The 22509-nt window shown below is 35.7% G+C and overlaps 1 protein-coding gene across 1 annotated transcript; it reads left to right on the top strand.

The window, feature by feature from the left end:
- The first annotated feature begins 1916 nt into the window (after positions 1-1916).
- On the top strand, positions 1917-22283 carry LOC101890684 (protein scarlet). Its single transcript, XM_059124498.1, has 8 exons — positions 1917-2257; positions 3528-3630; positions 14145-14194; positions 14314-14450; positions 18330-19295; positions 19362-19603; positions 21597-21697; positions 21962-22283. The coding sequence occupies exons 1-8, from the start codon at positions 2011-2013 to the stop codon at positions 22135-22137; spliced, it is 2022 nt and encodes a 673-aa protein (XP_058980481.1). The 5' UTR covers positions 1917-2010; the 3' UTR covers positions 22138-22283.
- Positions 22284-22509: the final 226 nt, after the last annotated feature.

Raw genomic sequence — 22509 nt, 5'->3', positions numbered from 1 at the left:
AACGTCAACCCTGGAGACCTATTCGTCAATTCCCATTGTGTGCAATCAAATTTCTTGAAGCAACTTTGTTACAAAAACGCATTGGCCCTAACTCTCAATTAGCCTCACATTTAACCCCTCTGCCAGTAACAGCGGTAATTTGGCATGCATCAATCCATCGAGAAACGGACTACTACGTTGGCTCCACAACCATAGCTCTGGCATGGAATCTGATACGCCGAGTGTCTGCACAATGCGTCATGTTGCAATTGAGGGCTTCTCTGTTTTTGTGGGTTTCCTCTGGCGGAAACACTCTCATGTTGGGAGGTTTCTTTGACTAGAGCATTTGCGCCTTTTTTCCAGCTTAACATTTTTGCACTTTTGCGGTTTTCCGCTGGTATACTCGAGCCACACTGGCACATGGAGAGTTCGTTTGTCGCATGTGTGTGCGTGCGAGTCTGTTTGTTTGTTAAAGCATTGCGTTTATGATGAATGCACTACGACGTTGTTTACAAATTTCCACTCTAAAAGAATCTGCCGGCAGATGTGGCTTCTGTCGTCGAATATGTGGTTGGTTTGAACTTTAGTTTTGTTATTTTCTTTCCACCTCATCCAGGTGCAAAGGAGAACACACTTGAGACCAACAAGTCGCTCTTCGCGTATGCTCTTTCTTGTTTATATTTCTATTCTTCTTTTTTATACCCTCCACCGTAGTATGGAGGGTATATTAAGTTTGTCATTCGTTTTGTAACATCTCCACCTATACATTTTAGACCCTACAAAGTACATGGTGAGATGAAAAAACTGCAACCAACTTCAGACGGCTGTCATTTCTAAGCCACTCGTCCGACAGCTGTTAAAATTATTCCAGTGATAGCTCATTATATGGTTTACAAGAGTAAAATAGGATTTTGGTGAGAATTTTCCAGAAAAAAAGTTATTCGATATGGAATTCAAGCGTGATAGTGTGAATTCTTTATATTTGGCTGGAAAACCATAAGTGACTATCGTTAGAGCACTTCAGCATTTAAATGTGAATAAATCTTTTGTGTTTCGTACCATCGCTTATGATACTGGCTTGGTCGAAACCCCCGTGGCAGTGGCAATATCGCAATATTCCATTCGGCAAATATTTAAAAATGAGCTGGAGGTAAAGCCATTAAAATTCTAAAAAGTGCAAGAACTTTCACCGCAACAGAAAGAAAATAGACTCAAAGAAGCTAAAGAGTTGCTTCTCTTGGCCGAGAGTGGTGAACTGCCGAATTTGGTTTTCTGGAGTAGTCCGATATTGTCCATTTGCGCACCTGACCTATTACCGATGCAAATATTAGGATCTGCAAAGTTGGAACAATAGCGGACTAACCGTTCTGTTTGTGGGGGAGGTACCAGAAGGAGTGAACCGAAATTGCCCATCACCGAACTCGGTCTAAATTTGATAAAAATAATAACGATATACCAAGTTTGGACCGAATCGGATAATTGTTGAGTTATGCCAATATTTTAGTAAAGGAGCTTGATATTCTTGATGGCCATAGAATTCCGAAATCGATTTAATGATGTCCGCCTGTCTGAGGAAATGAACGATGAAAACTTGCTCTGTATTCCTTCGGTTCATGTGGGAGATATTGGAGCAGCTGGAGCCCTTCCCATCCAATTTTACACACGTTAATGGAACAATTGTTGTAGGGTACCAAACCTAAGTTATTCTAAATTAGTTAGTGTCGAAACAAACATTAAACAACAACATATCACATGCAAATACAAATAAGTTAGAGACAATAAAACTCGAACAATGTTATCTTTGAGATCCCCAGATATACACAACGTTTCGTCACAACAGATGGCAATGGAAGACAAAAAAAAAAAAAAAAAAAAACGCCTCAAATCAGCTTTGTGGCATTTAAGTTACTGCACAGAAAATGTTTAACAGTTTCTCGCCAGCCTTTAAACCGACAAGTTCGTTAGACGCATTCGGTGACCGGCTAGCTAAGTTTACGGTGTTCAAGTTTTAAGCACTAAATAACAACAGCAATGAGTAATGAGGAAAGTTTAATAGAAATGGAAGATCCTCGACAGATTGGCGTTGCTGCTGCCGGCACCGGTGGTGGCGCCCAACTTGAGTTGAGTGTGATTAACGGCAACGGCAGCGGTGGTTCTAGTGTCGAGTCTAAACGTAACAGTTCGGAACGTAGTCTACCCTTACGTAGCTACAGTAAATGGTCACCCTCTGAACAAGGGGCGACATTGGTTTGGCGCGATTTGTGTGTTTATACAGCCGCACTATGGGTAAAAAGCATGATTTTTTGGCATAAAGTCATTTTTTTTTTGGTTTCATATTTTGAAATTTAACTGATTTCCTAAATGTAGATACCCATATTAGAAAAAAAAATGTTTAATATCAATACGGGTGGCAACCCTTTTTTGCTGGCGAGCTTTTAAAGTCAGCTGTTTGAAAGTCACTTTGTGTTGGTACAACTGGCGGTAAAGATCAGCTAAGTTCAAGTGCTTCTGATTTGACAAAATTGAAAAAAAATAAAATGTGTAATTATGGAAAACGTTAGTGCAGGTATGTAAAATTGAGACGAGGTGCCCTTTTTGTCATAATTGTCTGTTGTTGTAATACTGTGAATTGTTTCGTTTATGTATAGCTTTATATAAAATCTATAAATTGTAGTTGTGTTCCGTGGAGTGTAACTTGTGAATGGCAAAGCATTGCAAAAAGGTATAAATGCCAAGTTATTAACAAAAGTGTGTTAATTAATGAGTAACTAGCCTTTTTTGTTCTATTTTGTGCCAACACGTGTTTTGCAGATAAACATGTGTTTGTCCATGCAGCGCTTATTGAAATTTGGAGAAGCAACAATCGCTCAGAAGATGCACTTGTTAAATATGTGTTACAGAATATCAATAATATCAGTTTAAATGAAGACCAAATGCGTTTGATATCAAAACAAGTGAAAGATTTTGTTAATTATATAAAAAAGCATTTGCCAAAGTGCATCCGTAAACTAGAGCGATTTAAAACTAAACATTCAAAATGGCTTAGCAAAAGTATAATTATTGTAATGAATGAGCAGTATGTTTCTCCAAATCATCATAGCCGATCGGCCAAATCGGCTATATAGCAGCTATATGAAATAGTTCCCCAAATCATATGAAAATTCGTAGGTCATCTTGGGGGCATAAAAAATGAATACAAACCAAATTTCACTTCAATAGCTTCATAAACAAAAAAGTTGGGTCAAATCGGCTATATAGCAGCTATATGAAATAGTGCCCCAAATCATATGAAAATTCGTAAGTCATCTTTGGGGTATAAAAAATTAATACAAACCAAATTTCACTTCAATAGCTTCATAAACAAAAAAGTTGGGTCAAATCGGCCAGATCGGCTATATAGCAGCTATATGAAATAGTGGCCCAAATCATATGAAAATTGGTAGGTCATCTTGGAAACATAAAAAATGCATACAAACCAAATTTCAATTCAATAGCTTTGAAATTAGAGTTTATGCCAAAATAAACGTAAAAAAACCCATAGTGAGCCGGTGAAAATGGCTCCTCGGCCAGTTTGTATAACATGAAACGTATTATAAATAATTCCACAGGTGCTGTACAGCCAGGCAACTTGATGGCGTTGATGGGCTCAAGGTGTGTCTCCGTGTGTGTGTGTGTGTGTATTTGTGTGCATTTAATTACTTTTTTTTGCAATGAAGCTGCAAAAATGCTGAAGCTCTAATGAAAATTATTTGTGGTGAAATGAAAAGAAAAATGCATTAATGAGTCATAGTTGTGAAGGAAACGTTATTATTGGTCCAAATTAGACAATGGGAAAGTTCTATGAAGTGCATTACTTTGATTGTGTCCACAGAGAATGAACCTAAGCAGGATTATTTTAAAACTAATTTATGAACAAAGGATTTCAAATAAGTAAGCCAAGCCTGAAATCGAAGAGGACATATTTTACACAACCTACAACATTAACTAGACGAGAAATTTAATATTTCGTTGAAAGGACGGGGAAAAATATTTGTTAAAATTATTTTCCAGGAAATTTGAAAATGTTGTTAGTAGTCTATATACACCACCTGATAAGAGTCTGTTTACTTTCTCTCGCCGTAAAAAAATGTGCAATTAGTTAAAATATAACTCGACTAATAAAAATGTAAAATAAATGTGTTATAAAAATCATGGCAGTTTTGTGATGAATTTGAATTTCTCATTCTGACATTAAATCGTATTAAGAAAGAATACAAAAGTTCTGAGATGCCACGCCTTTTGGCATTTATTTACATTTCTATTTTTATACCCTATTCTATTTTTATAGCCTCAGCCATAAGGCTACAGAGGGTATATATCATTTTATACGGCCAAAACTTGTCTCAAAATCCGTTTCAGGACATTTGACATCTAGGTATAATTCTCAAAGGGACTATCCGATTTGATCTAATCTTGGTACATCGTAATATTATTACCAAAATAAGATCGAGTTTGAAGATGGGCAAAATCGGTCTACTCCTTCTGACCCACAAAAGGTCAACATTTTCAAAGAAATTATTTAACTCCATAGTAAACTTAGCAAATCCCAATATTTCTACTAGCGCTAGTCAGGTGTCAAAATGGATAACATCGGCCAACTTCATCAAGTAACTCCCCCACAACGGGTTAAAATTTTGACCCTCATTAAATGCGAAATAAGCATCGGATACTCTAAATTTTATTTTACTAAATTTCACAGATCTCAAGATTTATAATAACACTAGATCTGATGTGAATATATGCTATACAGGTCCATTTCTTCTGGTACCTTTCCCACAAAGGGTCAAAATTTTTCATTAACAAACGCACATAAAATACGAAATAAACATCCAATTCCTATGAAATTAATGAAGATTGGATGTATCGGCCGACACCTTTTGGTACCTTCCCCATTATTAAGTGTACAATTTTTGAAGAATTATATTATTTTATAAATCAGCACATCCTATTATTTTTATTAACCCAAGATCCGGTACAGCAAGAGGCCGATATATATCATATTTGCTATAGATATCGCCCTATCCCTTGTTGTACCTCCCCCACAAAGAATCTGAATTGTAAATGCTTATATCTCTCACAACATGCGAAAAACAACAGGGATTCTATTCAAACTTCGTATATCTAAATATTTTTCTCAACCAGAGATCTGATGGAAATGGGGAATTTATCGGTCTACTCCTTAACATACCTCACTTACAATAGGTTGCAATTTTGAGTAAAAAATTTCAACATTAGATGAAGTGGGACATTTCGATCCACATTTCGAAATTTTCAAAACTGTTCACATATCTTATATAAAGTGAAAGAAGTAGACGATATAGTTCAAATCCGGCACGCTGTAATGTTCGTACCAGGATTAGGCCAGATACGAAGTTCCAGAATCCCCATATATGGTCAACATATATTTGAATAAATGAATTGATTGTATACATCTGTCGGCAAAACCGACCAAAACTTGTTTCTTGTTCTTATATAGAATATGCTCATATGAGTGGCCTCTTCTGCCGATAACCAAGGAAAGCGGAAAATCATTTTATGATCGCCATGGTTATTCAAAACTTTGACACTTTGTTTGAGGGTTAGATCTATGTGAGGAGTGGTGAGATCTATCTAATCTACAGACAAGATCTATAATTGATAGAAATATGGAATCCGCCAGATTTGAAGACAATAGAATTCTTCTAATCGTGATTGTGATTATTCCAAATGTTAACAATTTGTGGAGAAGGTACTAAAATGGGTGGACCGATATTTTCCATGATGCAAATATGACCTAGCGTTGATGCAAATGTAATGATCTGCAAAGTTTCCACCAAATCGGATGATTCTTTCTCTTTGTATGAGGTATATTATTTTTTGTGTTAAAATGTTGACCTTTTGTTCGGAAGGTAACAGAAGGAGGGGATCGATATTGCCCATTATCGAACTCGATCTTAGTTTGATAATAGTATTACGATGTACCAAGTTTGGACGAAATCGGATACTTCCTTCGAGAGTTATGGAGCGAACCAGCCAGCCAGACAGACGGACAGAGCGACACCGCTAGATTGACTTTAAATGTTCTAAAACATATTTCATTCAAAGAGACCTAGTGTCTGAAACCGTTATTTCAATAATGCCCTTTTTGACCCTCTGTAGCCATATGGTTGAGGGTATACAAACAGGATAACCTTTAATATTTACCTACAACACAACTCACACCGACCTACAAAATATGCTCTGAATACAATCTTTTATTTTACTAGAATATTCGAAATAACACTTGAATTCTTTCCATATCTCGTTTTTAATTCACACCATCCATGTCATTGTGTAGCATTCGAATCGTTAGAATAATGGAAATCTTTGTTTGAAAAATGAATTGATTTTTTTGAATTTTACTTAGATTAGTAATTTGATAATAGTTTAGACCCAACGTAGGTATTCAACGTGTATGTATAAAGAGAAGTTTCGGAAAACTTAAATAATCATCAAACCAATTGGATTTTAAAATACCTAATGTTGGGAAAATTACATAACATGTTAGAGTAATTTGAGAAGTGGAATTATTCACATTTATCTCTGGCATTTCTGTAGAAAAATCTTAGACACTACCCAGAATTTTTAAAATAAAATGAGGCACTTCGTAGTGTAGTATACATTGTTATATATTTATGGTCCATATATATTTTAAATATATTTAGAATTGTATAATATATAGTGTGTATTGGGTATTTCTTTTAAGTTAAAAATAATTTTTTTCACCGCTTAAATAAGGTTTTCACTGCTGAATATAAAATGCGAATAAGTTACTTTACATATGACTCTGGCACGATGTGTAGTCAGTTGAACAAAAAATTAAAAAATCAAGATGCATACTACCGATATATGGGTTCCATGCCAAAACCTGTACTTTTTTTTGGTAATGTGTTCCACCTATATACATTTCAGTTAAGGCCGGATTATACATTATGTTAGAGTTATATGTTAAGCGTATATCCTCCATATAACTGTACCACCCGATATTCGGTGTTTTGATGATGTTAGTCACATTTTTAAACGGAATTGTCTGAAAATCCATACAAGGAGTTCCTTATGGGTACTTTATACCTCGGAGGAGAATTATTTATAGCGGTCCACGATATCGTATATCCCCCATATAACGGTACCCCCGACATTCGGTATTTTGATAACTTTACCCACATTTTTCAACGGAATTGTCTGAAAATCCACACAAGGAGTTCCATGTGGGTACTTTATACCTCAGCACAGAATTATTTATATAGGTTCACGATATCGCATAGCCCCCATATAACGGTACTCTCGATATTCGGTATTTTGATGATTTTAGCCACATTTTTCAACGGAAATTGTACAGAAGGGGTTTTTTGTGAGCACTTTACCCCCGATAGAGAATTCTTTATATAGGTTAATGATATCGTATAGCACCCATATAACGGTACTCCCGATATTCGGTATTTTGATGATTTTAGCCACATTTTCAAATCGTATTGTCTGAAAATCCACACAAGGAGTTCTCTGTGAGCACTTTACCCCCTGAAAGGGAATTGTCTATATAGGTCCGCAATATCGTATATCCCCCATATAACGGTACCCCCCGATATTCAGCAGTTTGAAAAAAATTTAATGGATTTTATTTTTTTTTGAAAATTTTCTAATTCGTTTCAAATGGTGGAGGGTATTCAAAGTTCGGCCCGGCCGAAAAAAAGCTCTGAGGAACATCTGACAGTATGCTATAAAAATGAAAAATGTAATTGTGGAAAAAGAAACCTTATATGTGACTTCATGTGGCTTCGTGCCTTTACTTCAGATCGAAAATGTGGGTAATATCACACAGAAATGTTCTAATATAACACGGAACCTGAGTTTGGTCCCATATATGGGGCGAATGAATAATGAAAATTAGATGGAATTCCCTAACGTCGAATTAGAGTCAACTACTGTACATAAGACGGAAAAGCCATACAGCGGGACGCTCAAATGTTGGCAGAATTATTGAGACATTTTTTAAACCCTCTAGCATTGTTTAACTCCTTGACATGAACCTATTGACCAGGGCACTTTATTGACATGGGGTCAATAGATCAATGACCTATTGACATGGTGTCATTGACCAGTACATAAGGAGTCAATGACCCCTTAACACGGGGTCAATGACCCTTTGATATGGGGCTAATGACCCCTTGACATGGGTTCAATTACCACTTGACATGGACCTATTGACAAGGGCTCAATAGGACCATTGAGTCCTTGTCATGGGGTCAATGACCTATTGACATGGGGTTAAGGACCTATTGACATAGGGTCAATGACCCCTTTACTTGGGATCAATTGGTCTTTAATATATTGATATGGGATCAATGACCCCTTGACTTGGTGTCAATGACCTCTTGACATGTGGTCAATGATCTATTGACAAGGGGTAAATGACCCCTTGACATCAGGTCAATGACCCATTGAACATTACAGACCGGAATAGTTAAAAACTTCGTATTTAAAGCTCTTTATGTGTAGTCCAGCCTATTACAAAAAGTTGCTTATACAGATCCACGTCTTCGTATAGCATTCCCGTATAACGATACCCCACGATATTCAGTATTTTGATGATTTTAGAGACATTATTTACCGAAATTCAGAAATTTTATGATTTTAGAAACATTATTCACCGGTATTGTTTCAAATTTCGTATTTGAAATTCGTATGGTAGAATGGTGGAAGGTATATAAAGTTCGGCTCCGATAAATTTATCTGTTTTTTACTTTTCTTCAAGTTATTGATATTAAAAATATTTGACACCTATGAGAGAGAGCTACCAAATGGAGTGGACATTCAAATAAGACCTATTGTTGAACAAAGCATTGAGAATACAAGCTTGCGGAAAACCGTTGACTTGTTTCGCATGTTATTCGTGTTAGAATTATTCAAGATGTTTATCCTTTGTGGGGGAGGTACCGTAAGTAAGTCTCATATTTAGGCCGGATTGCGCAAGGTTAAAATAAACGACGGTTTATAAGGCTAATAATAATTCAAAATTTAGGAGATACCGCAAGGATCTTGTATATTTTCTCAATAATGATTCAATAATGAAAATATTGACGTTTTGTGGGGAAGCTATCAGAACTCGATCTAAGTTTCATAGAATTATTAGGATGCACTAAATTTGAAGGACATCGCATACTTCCTTGGATAGTAGTATTCAGACGAACATGCCTAGTTCGACTTCGAATTTTGACCGAAGATACCTAAATCGTTATTTCCATGAGGCGCCTATTTTTATTGTAATGACTTCGAAACTTTCATATAAAATTTCTATAATGGCACGTTACCATCGATGATATAAAATCTTGAGATTATAGTTTTAGCCGTCTTGTGTGTCAAAGGCCCCTCGCAATTTCATAAACAGAGAAGAAGAAGAAGATAATTGAATTCAATTCAATTGCTCAGCATTTCCATTCAAATAAGTTTTAAATTTCATTTTTACGAATCGATTGTAATCAATAGTTTTATTTTTTACATTCATTCGCCTGCTTCACTAGTGAGTTCATCCACATTTTGCTGCATTGTTGTCAGCGATCATTCATGGTTTGATTACTTCCAATCTATGAAAATTCATTGATAAATACTTGGTGGGTGGGGGACGTGAGTCTGTAGCAGCAGTTGTAAGAGGGGTATCTGCATGCGGTTGTAAGTTTGTGGAAGCTAAGACATAACTTTGCCCTACTTGTACAGTTTGCCAAATAAATTATTTCGATAAAAAACTTAAAACACGTGTTATGGTAAGAACTTGTTTCGGTCATTTTGCCGACATGTATATAAGCTCAGTCTATCGTAATGTTGCACTATGTTAATCGATATTGCATTGAATTTAAAAAATGAAGCCATTTCATTTTTAAATTTGCAATGCAAAAATATATTTAGAAAAACAACTTTTGTTGGTTACAACAAAAAATTTTATTTTTCGATCGAAAACGCCGATTATTAAAGACAAAATTGCAATTTGAATTGTTGCACGGTATATTATTTTGTGCATGACTTTAATATTCATTTTTGATACATTTTCAAAATTTTCATTTCGGAAACATTTATTTGACGAACTGTATGTATATGAGTAAATGACTTGAAAATGTTGTAATATTATATAAGCAATAACTTAAACATATATGTAGATGCGATTGTACACATCGTGTTGTGCCAGAGTGACACGGTTTCCAATACCTAACTGGAATGCGCACTTAGTGCACAAAAAAAATAATAATAATAATAATAATAAATAAAAAATTGTTGGAAAAATAGAAAATGGTGTAAACGAGATTATGTGGAGATTGTATGTCGTATATGTATGTGTTTGGCCCTCTTTGCAAATATTCGGATAAATCAAAATTAGAAAAAAGTCATGAAAATATAACCATGTGTCTCTTAGTTTTGTCATGGCTCCAGTCATCCATTCTTTAGTGGGCCGTAACGATTTGGTCTCATTTTCAAAAAAATAGCATTTTTGTACTTTATGTCGTGCAAAACAATGATCGAGGATATCGAATTTTTAACAGATTTTGTGGAAGAGTTTCTTGTGTTTTAATAAAAATTTGAGGCCTTCGTGTCTAAAGCTACATATGATCGGATGTGGCGAAATCCATTCCATTTGGGCTCATATTGTCTATTTGGTGCACAATAAACCTGAAATAGGTTAAAGATATATATGTGAGCTACATCCAAATCTGATCCGATTATCACTAACTTCAACAGGGTTCTTCCTTGGGGTATACAAATGATTTGTGGAAAATTACATCTCAGTCAGACAATAAATGCGACCTGCACTTTGTTTAAATATTTGGACAATATCCTGTACCACAGTGGAGCGTGGGGTATAATTCTAAGAGTATTCTAAGGATCGGTTCACTCCGATACACAAAAGTTTACAATTTTGAATAATCATATCTCTTACAAAATGCGAAATTAGTGTCCCATTTTCTTAAAATTTCGGCCATAACACTATTTATACCACCACAAGATCTGGTATAAAGGACACTACTTCCGGGACCTTATCTCTTATTATAACCAGCTCAACGATTTTCTTCAAACTTTGAATATCACAATACTTTTACAACCAGGGATATCGGCCCACTCATTCTGGTACCCTCCCCACAAATGGTCAAAATTTCGAATAATTATAACGATATTAATATTAGACGTAGGTTAGATCCGAATTGTACAATACGGGGCAACTCATTCGGTATCTCCCCTATTAAGGGTCAACATTTTGATGAATCATAATACACGTAAAAATATATTTTAATAAACGGAGGGTATACATAAGTCGGCAAAACGGACTGATACTTTATAACTTGTCGTATCTTATATTCGGTATTTTATAACTTGTCGTATCTTATATTCGGTATTTTCATGAATTTATTTACATTTTTCAACGGAAGTATTGAAAGTTGACAGAAAATTGCCTATACAGGTAGTTTTTGTATTTATAATACCACCTATCGATATTTGATATTTTTGTTGTTTTTTTTTTCTTGGGCCAAAAAGTGTGTTGTACCTCAAAACATTGTTGCTATAGCCATTATGTATTATACACTGTATCCGCAAGTTAAAAATTTTTTAACTTAGTGCTTATTTCGTAAATGGTAACACTTTGCTTATGTCTGATTTGAAAGATAAGTAGCTTTATCCTTCCGCTGAACGGCTATGGTTGGGTATACGTATGTGTGCGAAAATTGCATACAGATTTTCGAAGAAGAGAAGCCTCGTCAACTCCGAACGCAAGTAAGCAAAATTGTCACATTTGCGGCAAATAAAACCTCACGCATGCATTGGAAAGCCGATGCACCCAAAACGTGCGCATTTTGGTACATTCTTCTTCAAAATGAACAAAAAGTGGCCTTTACGTTTTCGGGTCATGTTGAACAAAGTTTTGTTCAGAAAAATTCAACCACATTTGGCTTCAAAGGGACAACAGCGAACGGCCCGAAGCTATACTTGATTAAAAAAAATAAAAAGTACCTAAGTCGGGCCGAACTTTTAATACCCTCTACCGTTTGGAAAGAATTAGACAAAAATAAAAACAATGTCCGTTTATCAAAATGAATTTTGACTTACGTTATGATTATTTTAATGTTGACCTCGAATGGTACTGAAGAAGTAGGCCAATATTTTCTAATTCGTATCTGACCTAAGTCAGATATAAATATTACAACATGACAGATTTTGACTATATCGACTACTTCCTTCACTTTATATGAGACAAGATATAATGTTTGGAAAATGTAATGTTCTACATTAAGTGGACCGATGTATTCCACTTCGTCCAATACTAATAAAAATATTGGATGAAAACGTTAATGAAAATCGAACATTTATTTCCAATTTTATGCGAATAGTTGTTAATCCAAATTTTAACCTTTTGTGAATGAGAGACCAGAAGGTTTTCAGATCTCTGGTTGAGATAAATATTTAGATACTACAAGAATCTCTCCCTTGTTTCACGAGTTATGATTGATATAGTTATTGAAAGTTGTGACGTTTTGTGGGAACCGGATTCTCATTAAGCGTTTTATAAGTTTTGTGGTTTTTCAAAATTTGGAGCCGTTATGAGGAAGCTACCAATAGTAGTGATCCGTTCTATTCCTTCTTCATGTGAGATCTTGTGTTGACAGATATATTTAGATTTACGAAATTTAGAGACATTCGAACTCTTATTTTATATTTTATAAGAGTTATAATTATTCAAAATTTTGACTACTTGTGTGGGAAGAAGAGATTTGACATATTCCATCATCACACCAAGTCTTGTGCTAGTAAAAATATTGCTATGTGCCAAGTTTGAAAATAATCTGAGGCTCATTTAGGGTTATTCAAAATATTGACCGGTTGTGGTTGTGGGAGGTACTGGAAGGAATGTTCATATATGTTAAATATTTACACATGATCTTGTGCTGACATAAATAGTGGGATGCGCAATATTTGAAGAGAACCGGATGTTTATTTCTCTTAAGAGTTATAAATATTAAAAATTTTAACCATTTTTTGGGGGGAGGTACAGGGTTGCCCATATTCGACGGACCCATCTGGCAACGCCATAACTTTTGACAGAGATGTCACATCGCTTAATGACATACCGCGTTTGAAGCGTCAGTCCAAGCAGATTTTTACCATGAACCAATACACGCCACGCGAGGGCTCTGAAATTTACATTCAGCAGAAGAAGTCAATTGTGAAAACTCAACGTGCTTTTAAAAGATTAAAAAATGTGAGAAGTGTGCCTTCTAAGAACACCATTAAGCGTTTATACGAAAAATTTTCGACCGGTAAGGGTCTTTCTAATCCGAAGAGGCCATATAAAAGTCGACCAAGGCGATCGGCCGAGAATATCGCTGCCGTACGAGCCAGTGTTGAGAGGTTCCCAAGAACATCCCAAAAACGCCGTTCTCAGCAGTTGGGCATGACTCGGTCTACTTTACAACAGATTATTCGCATTGATTTGCATTTGTTCCCGTACAAAATTCAATTGACGCAAAAAAAGTTGCCTGCGGACAAGCCTCGTCGATTGGAATTGGCCCAAAGGTCTGTCGAATATGGGCAACCCTGTACAATGTGGGGTGGACCTATATTGGCCATATTCGGACTCGTTGTAAGTTTGACAAAAATATTACGATGTACCACGTTTGGACCAAATCGGACACACCCTTCGAGAGTTGTCGTGGGAATCAGCAAGCCAGCCAGATAGACAGAACAACCCTAGATCGGCTCCAAATGACCTAAAACTGATTTGAAATATATTTTTACCTAAACCAGCATGGTGGATGGTATACGTATTTAACGCATTTAAAGACAAAGTCTAACTGTTTTGTTATTCTTGTGATTATATCAAAATTATCAAAATATTTTCAATGATAAAAACAATAATATGAATTAAATATTCTTAGCATCTTTTTGTGTATTCTAGATAAGAAAAAGTATATCAAGTTTATGATGTGTATTTTTCTGATATGTACATAAATATGTATGGAAGTGTGTGTGGGGGCGAGAAAATGCACTAGAATGATTTGAAATAAAAAAGTAAAGCGTTTTTTTCCAAACAACTCGTTTAAATATGTTTTGTGTTTTTTTGTGATTTTCAGTGGTTCGGGTAAAACAACACTGATGTCTGTGCTTGCATATCGCCAACCAGGTAAATAACAATTCCGTAACTCATCATTTCTTGATAAGATAAAGCGGTAATCAACAACAACAACAACAAATAAATTGTGGCAACAAATACTGACAACTTTCACATCAATTAATCTCTAGCTGGAACGGTAGTTCAAGGAGATATTCTTATCAATGGCAGACGCATCGGTCCATTCATGCATCGCATAAGCGGTTTTGTTTATCAGGATGATTTGTTTAATGGATATCTAACAGTGTCGGAGCACATGCATTTTATGGTAAGTAGTTATAATTCATTTTCAACTTTAATTTTAAAATTCAAAATTTCGCAAATCTAGATATTCGTAAATCACAGTAGATATTATATAGCAATTCACACAAATGGTTGTAGTATAAACCATTAAAAGATAATGTAATCAAAATACCTTGTTCAGGTTGGTAGGGTGAAAACTATGGTTTATTCTTTAAAACATTTAAAAAACTAACTTTATTTCTCGCTACTAAAAGCTAGTATATGTATAATGTTAGCGGCATAGGTAAAGGTACATTTATCACATTTATGTTAAACATTTGTATAACATACTTTGAGGCGCTTAACACAATTCACACAATTTGTTACATGAAAGGAAAGTTTTATAGTAATATAATATATATATCTGTTTATATTATATAGGGTTATACCGTGTATATATTTATACCCTCCACCATATTATGGAGGGTATATAAAGTTTGTCTTTCCGTTTGTAACACCTCGAAATATACATTTTAGACCCCACAAAGTACATATATTCTTGATCAGCATAAAATTCTATGTCGATTTTCGATGTTTCTACGTCTGTGGGAATCACTCTAGCTTCCGAACGAAATGAAATAGAATGAAGTAGAATTGTTTCAAATTTGGTATTTGAAGTTCGTAATGGATAACGGCACCTCCCGATATTCGGTATTTTGATGATTGTAGCGACATTGTTCACCGTTTCAAATTTGAGACAAATTTGGTATTTGAAGTTCGTAATGGATACTACAGCCTATGACAGAAAATTGTCTGTGCAGGTCCACGTTCTGGTATAGCCCCATATAATGGTTCCTACCTAAATTCTATATGAGCTACATTATTCACCGATTTTTTCAAAGTTCCGTATTGTAATGGCTTATGACAAAAGTTCCTTACGCAGGTCCACTGTCGTCGTATAGACCCTAAAAAAACGGCTACATTCAGTATTTTTAAAATGTTAACAGAGTTTTTAAGCTTTTGTACTTGTTATAGTTTAGCATTTCGTTCAGGCTTAACAATTGTTAGTCGTGCTTAAGAATCTGCTACAAAAGTGTTCTTTTTTCAAGGGTGAAAAATCACTTTACATATAACTCTCACACGATTTGGAAAGCAGCCTTAAGCAAGCATTCATGCTTGTAATAGAGACATGGTGTATTTTACTATAAATAATAAGGTTGCAATGGTATTGAACATCAGCGGACAAAACAAAAAAGTAAACAAGTTAAAAAGATGAAAAATATTGATTCAAAATGTTGATACTTTATTCGAATAGTACCGAGGAAGTGGATTAATATTTTACATTTCGAATCTGACGTAAGTTTGAGATACCAGAAAGAATGGGCCGGTAAGTTCTATATTCACACTAGATCTAATGTAGGTGAAAGCATTGCGTTGTGCGAAGCTAGTCCGAATTTATATTAGGCAAGTTTTCTGGCAGAAATTCTTTCTTTGTAGGAGAGAGGGGAAAAAATGAAAATGAAAAAAAGCTCTCACTGGCAATTTTCTGGCAATTTCTTTAGCGTTAGAAAAAATATTTTTTAAAAAAATTACGTTTATTTGTCCTTTGTTCTTTGGAAAAATATTTTTTAAAAAGTCCGCGTTTATTTGTTCTTTGGTCCTTGAAAAAATATTCTTTAAAAAATTCACGATTATTTGTCCTTTGGTCCTTGAAAAAATATTCTTCAAAAAAATATTCTTTGGTTCTTGAAAAAAAAATAAATAAAAAAATCCACGTTTATTTGTCCTTGTAAAAATATTCTTTAATAAATCCAAGTTTATTTGTCCTTTGGTCCTTGAAAAAATTCTTTAAAAAAAGCCTTTGGATTGAATTGAATACTATTTAGTACGTATTTCCAAATCCACCTCCATATATACCAAATACCAAATTTTATATTTCTAACTTTATTCTTTCCCAAAATACCCAATTAAGTACTAGTTAGTACTCTTCGCACTTTTCAGGTACGTATTCCCAAATGTCAACTGAATGCACTAATACTGACCCAAAAGTAAATTTTCAGATTTGACATCAGAAATTTAGTAGCATTTAGAAGTTTTCGTAACCCTGCGATACGCATTCCCAAAAGTACCTTTTTATTCCAACCCACAAGCCAGGTGCTTTCCCAATACCAGAATATCAAATTTTCCATCTACATCCGTTCATCCAAATCCGAATTGTACCAAATTTAGAACCATTTTTACAATTCTTACACCTAGCATTACTTCCCAAAATTAACTCTTAGGACAAATGTTAAGATGTTAGTTCTATCGTAATACCAAATGATGTCAATTTAGTACTTTGATTAAGCATATAGTTTGAAATTCCAAAGATACCTCTGGTACATCTATTAGACCAAATCCGTTTCAGGATATTTAGAGTCGATCTAGAGATGTCCGTCCGTTCGTCTGTCTGACTGTCTGGCTGGTGCACACCATAACTCTCGAAGGGAGTATCCGATGTGATTCAAACTTGGTACATCGTAATTTACTGCATAGAAAGAGAAAGGATAATCCGATTTTGTTCCAACCTAATATTTGCATCAGTGCTAGGTCAGATACGAAAATGGACTATATCGGTTCACTCCATCCAGTACCTCCCCAAAAATTGTCAAAATTTTGAATAATTGCAACTCTTATAAAATGTGATATAAAAGTCCCATTGTCGTCAAATTACGCAAATCACAATATTTTTATTAACCCAAGGTCCGGTGTGAAGATACCAGAATGAGTTGGCCGATAGGACCAGGGTCAAATTTTTGAATATTCGTGAAGCTCATAAAACACGAAATTAACATCCGATTCCATTCAGACTTGGCGCATCTCAATATTTCTATCAAGATACGATCTGTTGTAACGATGGTGGAGATCGGACCATTCCTTCTGGTACCTCCCCTACATAGGGTTCAAGATTTAGAAAAACAAAACGCTCAAAGTAAACGAAATAAACATCAGACTCTCTTCAAATTTCGCAAATCCAACATATTTTTGCTAATACAGGATCTGTTGTGAAGATGATATATATCTGCGAACCCCTTACCTTACTTACAGGTACCGGAAGGGGAAAAAAATCGACATTCTTTACAACTTGCTATATCTAAATATTTCTCTTAACCAGAAAGTTGGGATAATTATGGAATTTATGATTTCGCATATAATTGGATATAAATGTTCGATTTCCTTCAAAATTTGAATATACTAATATTTTTATCTGTATTAGTCGACTATACCTGGTACCTCAAGCACATGTTAACATTTTCTAAAAATTATCACATGTGTTATGTAAATTGAAGTGAATATTTATATCTTATTTATTTAGATCCGATACTTAATAGACAATATTGGCTCATTCCCTCAAAGCCCACTTCATAGAGGGTCAACAATTTGAATAATCATAACAGAAGTCAAAATATATTCAAATAATCGAACAATGGCTGAGGGTATTAGTCTGTCGGCAGGACCGATTGATACTTTTTATCTTGTTTTATCTGTATTATATGAAGTATGAAAATGAAGTTCTTCAGTCCACTAATCTGTTACCTCACCCATATTTCAACATTTCCTAAAATTTGCACATAACTCATATAAAGTATAGGAAGTTGTCGATATAGTCCAAATCTGGCACATCTTAATATTTAGGTCTAAGGTCAGATACGAATACCATAAAGGGTCAACAGTTTGAATAATCATAACTCAAGGCCGGGAGTATACATCTGTTGACAAAACCGACTGATTTTTTAAAACTTCTATAACCCGTTCAGCAAACTTATTTTTCTACTATTTGCAAGTCAAATGTTCTGTTTATAAAGTGTACCTTTCTATTGTGCTCATATTGTAGGTAAATGTACTTAACCTAAAAAAACGTATGTTCTTCTTTGCATACTTTTAGGCTAATTTACGTTTGGATCGTCGTGTCAGCAAACAGGAACGTAAAATGATAATTCAAGATCTTTTGGAACGCACTGGCCTATTGGGTGCGGCAAACTCCCGCATTGGTTCTGGAGACGATGAAAAAGTTTTATCTGGCGGAGAACGTAAACGTCTTGCCTTTGCCGTCGAGTTGCTCAATAACCCAGTCATATTGTTTTGCGATGAACCAACAACCGGCCTCGATTCGTACAGTGCTCAACAGTTGGTGCAGACACTATACGATTTAGCCAAAAAGGGTACGACCATTCTGTGTACCATACATCAACCATCTTCCCAGCTCTTCGATATGTTCAACAATGTTCTCTTGTTGGCCGATGGTAGGGTGGCTTTTACTGGATCGCCGCAGAATGCTTTGGATTTCTTTGCCCAAAACGGGTACTCATGCCCGGAGGCTTATAATCCGGCGGATTTTCTCATCGGAGTACTGGCCACAGATCCCGGTTATGAACAAGCTTCTCAGAGATCAGCACAATATATGTGTGATCTGTTTGCCGTTAGTTCGGCAGCGAAACAGAGAGATATGTTGGTGAATTTGGAAATTCACATGGCCGAAACGGGTGAATACCCATTCGACACTGAAGTCGACAACTTCCGATCGGCTTTGTGGTATAATAAAATACTTGTTATTTGGTACAGATATACCCTGAGTCTGTTGAGAGATCCCAAACTGCAATGGATGAGATTTTTCCAGAAAATGGCCATGGCCATTATAATTGGCCTATGTTTCGCTGGCACCACCCAGCTGGATCAGATGGGTGTACAGGCAGTGCAGGGAGCATTATTTGTCATGATTTCGGAAAACACATTCCATCCCATGTATACGGTGCTTAATGTTTTTCCTCAAGGGTTTCCGTTGTTTATGCGAGAGAAACGTGCTGGCCTGTATTCGACGGCAGAATATTACATAGCCACAATAGGCGCCATGGTAAGTTGGAGTGATTGTTTTGATGGATATATAACATTACATATTTCATTTTTTTTGGGTTTCCAGCTGCCTGGCATGATCCTGGAGCCATTTCTGTTCGTGGTAATTTGCTATTTTGTGGCCGGTTTACGTCCAACATTTTTTGCATTTTTGATAACGGCCATTTCGGTGATATTGGTAATGAATGTTGCCACGGCCTGTGGTTGTTTCTTCTCCACGGCATTCAATTCGCTGCCGTTTGCCATGGCCTATTTGGTTCCCATCGATTACATAATAATGATAACATCTGGCATTTTCATTCAAATAAGGTATGTACATGTATGTAGGTGTACAAATTGTCGCATGTCATGCTTAAGTGTTCCATACGCCATTTTAGGATGTTAGAGATTTATTTTTTTATTCGAAAATTATCGCTGAAATGTTCTAGACGTTTTCCAAACTATGCAGGAATACTGCATGTATTAGTGTTTTTCTCAAAATAGGAAAATGCAACACTTAAGCACAACACCTAAAAATACAATCAGTTTCATGTTGTGTCCAAAAAAAATTGGAACGTATTAATCCGTTTTGACGTTAGCTCGGCTCATGTCTTTCAATTCTATCTATCTACAGAATGAGATAAAAAAAAACTGTAACAAAGTCAAACGCCGGAGTTTTTACCTTTTTTTAAAATTTTATTGAATAAAAGCAAAAAGTGTCGGAAATAACATCAAATTTTCGAATATCTTTAGACTTGCTCGAATTGGTTAACTTTGACACGAATTATGACCTTCAAATGGCCAATGAAACCGTCACACACTGCTCGAATTTTGCTCTGCGGTATTTTGGCCCATTCCCGGCGAAGCGCTTGCTTGAGATCATTGACACTTTTGTGTTTTTTAGTGCCAATCTTGCTTTCCAAAATACTCCAGACACAATAGTCCAACGGGTTGGTATCCGGAGATTTTGGTGGCCATTGTGCGCTGGAGATGAAGCGAGGTACCTCATTTTGTACCCGATCGTGGGTGGTCTGCGGCCAAAATGTTTGCGTTCCCAAGTCTTTAATACACCCTCCAGAATGTTTTCGCGTGGAGAGCGACCATCGGCTGTTATGGCGGCCCACACCATCACCATAGCCGGCGCTTGAGTTCTGGTGGCCAACCGAAGGTCCACATTTTCAGCTGACCTCTTTGGCAAGTAAACACGATCATTTTGTTTGTTTACAAACTGCTGGACAACGAATGTTTTCTCTTCGGAAAAAACCAAATTCGGCAGATCACCACTTTCGGCCAAGCGAAGCAACTCTTTAGTTCTTTTGAGTCTATTTTCTTTCTGTTGCGGTGGAAGTTTTGCACTTTTTGGAATTTCAATGGCCTTACCCCGAGCTCATTTTTCAATATTTGACGAATGGAATATTGTTCACGAGCCATTTTCCGGCCACTGCGACGCGGGTTTCGATCAAGTCGCTTTTTTACTTTTCGAACCATTTCTGCTGATGTTGCTGTTTTCTTCCGTCCAGTTCCTTGACGTCGGGCTACGCTATTAGTATCACGGTGATACGAGATACAAAAGATTTATTCACATTTAAAGGTGGTTTCCAGCCAAATATGAAGAAATTACACTATCACGCTGGAATTCCATCACGAATAACTTTTTTTCTGGAAAATTCTCACCAAATTACTTTTGTACGCTTGTAAACAATATAATGAGCTGTCACAGGAAGAATTTTAGCAGTTGTCGGACGAGTGGCTTAGAAATTACAGCAGTGTGAAGTTGGTTGCAGTTTTTTATCTCACGCTGTAGACCCCAACGATCTCCGGTTGCGGATGATTATGGCCATATTATTCACTGGATTTTTTTTTCTAATTTAGTATGTAGAGTCGACAAAAGGTATCGCCTTCTCGGCAGAAAGGTATTTATACAGGTCTACGTTTCCGTGTAGTACTTATGTAACTGTACCTCTCGATATTCGGTATTTTGACAATTTACTCTTCATCGTTCAACGAAATTGTTTTTGGCCCAATCAAACTTACGAAATTCTCAATACAATTTTTTGTAGGATATAAAAATTGTTGGGAGCTCCTTAAAGTATGCCATAAAAATATAAAATATAAATATGAAAATGCCACTTTGTATATTATATTAGCAATTGTTAATTATATTAGCAATTGGCTTCTTAATCTACGTCGCTTGGTTATATACACTTCTCACACATTTAAACTTCTCAATAAATTAATGATGTACCTAATTTAACAATATGAATGTCAGCCCTTTGCCTCTGTAATGTAAATTATTTTGATATTCCATACTTGTTTATTGCAGCACTTTGCCATGGGCATTTTACTGGACCCAGTTTCTCTCGTGGATGCTGTATGCAAATGAAGCAATGACCATAGCACAATGGTCGGGTATACAGAATATAAGTAAGTCCAGTCAGGTGTAAAATACTAATAAAGAAGATTTTTCATTTCACCCTCTCCTCCACACAACTTATTTCATCAAACACTTTAATATGAATTCACCAACAGATAAAAAAGGAAAACATATTTTTATATTCATGCTTGTGCTCTTTGAGCACTACGCAAAGGCATAGTCCGTAAAGCTTTTGAAACATTTATTATCGACTTTTTTGTCGGTAAATATTCATTAAACTGTGACCTTCCAAATGTTTGTTTCATTTATTTCAGCCTGTTTCGAGGAGAGCCAAAACCTGCCCTGTTTCCACACCGGCACAGATGTCCTGAACAAATACAGTTTTGACGAGCGAAACCTATACGTTAATCTGCTGGCAATGGTTGGAATTTACCTTGGCTTTCATGTGCTGGGATATTATTGCCTTTGGCGTAGAGCGCGTAAAATTTAAAACAATATCGCCCAAAATGCATGAACATTTACTCATATGTAAGCTTATAATTTACTTCAAAAAGGATGTTATTTGTCGGAGTGATAAAAACTGAAATACATAAATGGAGGTTAATTTTTAAATCGATTTTATAGAAAATAAAATAATTATCAATCGTATTTCTTATGTATTTGCTCAAGGTAAGTTTTGGGACACAGTTTCTAATTTAGAACCATTTTGGAATTTTAATTTCCTGGGGCACCCTATTACATAACCATAAAATTATATTTCGAATCAGCGACGTCCGTCATTCTGTCTATCTAGCTTCCGAACGATATGAAGTGGGTTGATAGAATTTTATTCGGATGTGTTTCACGTCTGCAGGACTTTTGG

Source organism: Musca domestica, unplaced genomic scaffold (assembly GCF_030504385.1).
Source record: "Musca domestica strain aabys unplaced genomic scaffold, Musca_domestica.polishedcontigs.V.1.1 29, whole genome shotgun sequence".
NCBI classification, from domain to species: domain Eukaryota; kingdom Metazoa; phylum Arthropoda; class Insecta; order Diptera; family Muscidae; genus Musca; species Musca domestica.
The sequence above is the reverse complement of the archived record's forward strand: the minus strand, read 5'-3'. Positions and strand labels throughout refer to the sequence as shown.

Bases quoted from the DNA above. Each gene is read 5' to 3' on its own strand.
- LOC101890684 (XM_059124498.1), top strand. From the start codon at position 2,011: ATGAGTAATGAGGAAAGTTTAATAGAAATGGAAGATCCTCGACAGATT. The intron at 14,195-14,313 runs GTAAATAACAAT...ATTAATCTCTAG, and splicing joins GCTTGCATATCGCCAACCAG to CTGGAACGGTAGTTCAAGGA. The intron at 14,451-18,329 runs GTAAGTAGTTAT...GCATACTTTTAG, and splicing joins CGGAGCACATGCATTTTATG to GCTAATTTACGTTTGGATCG.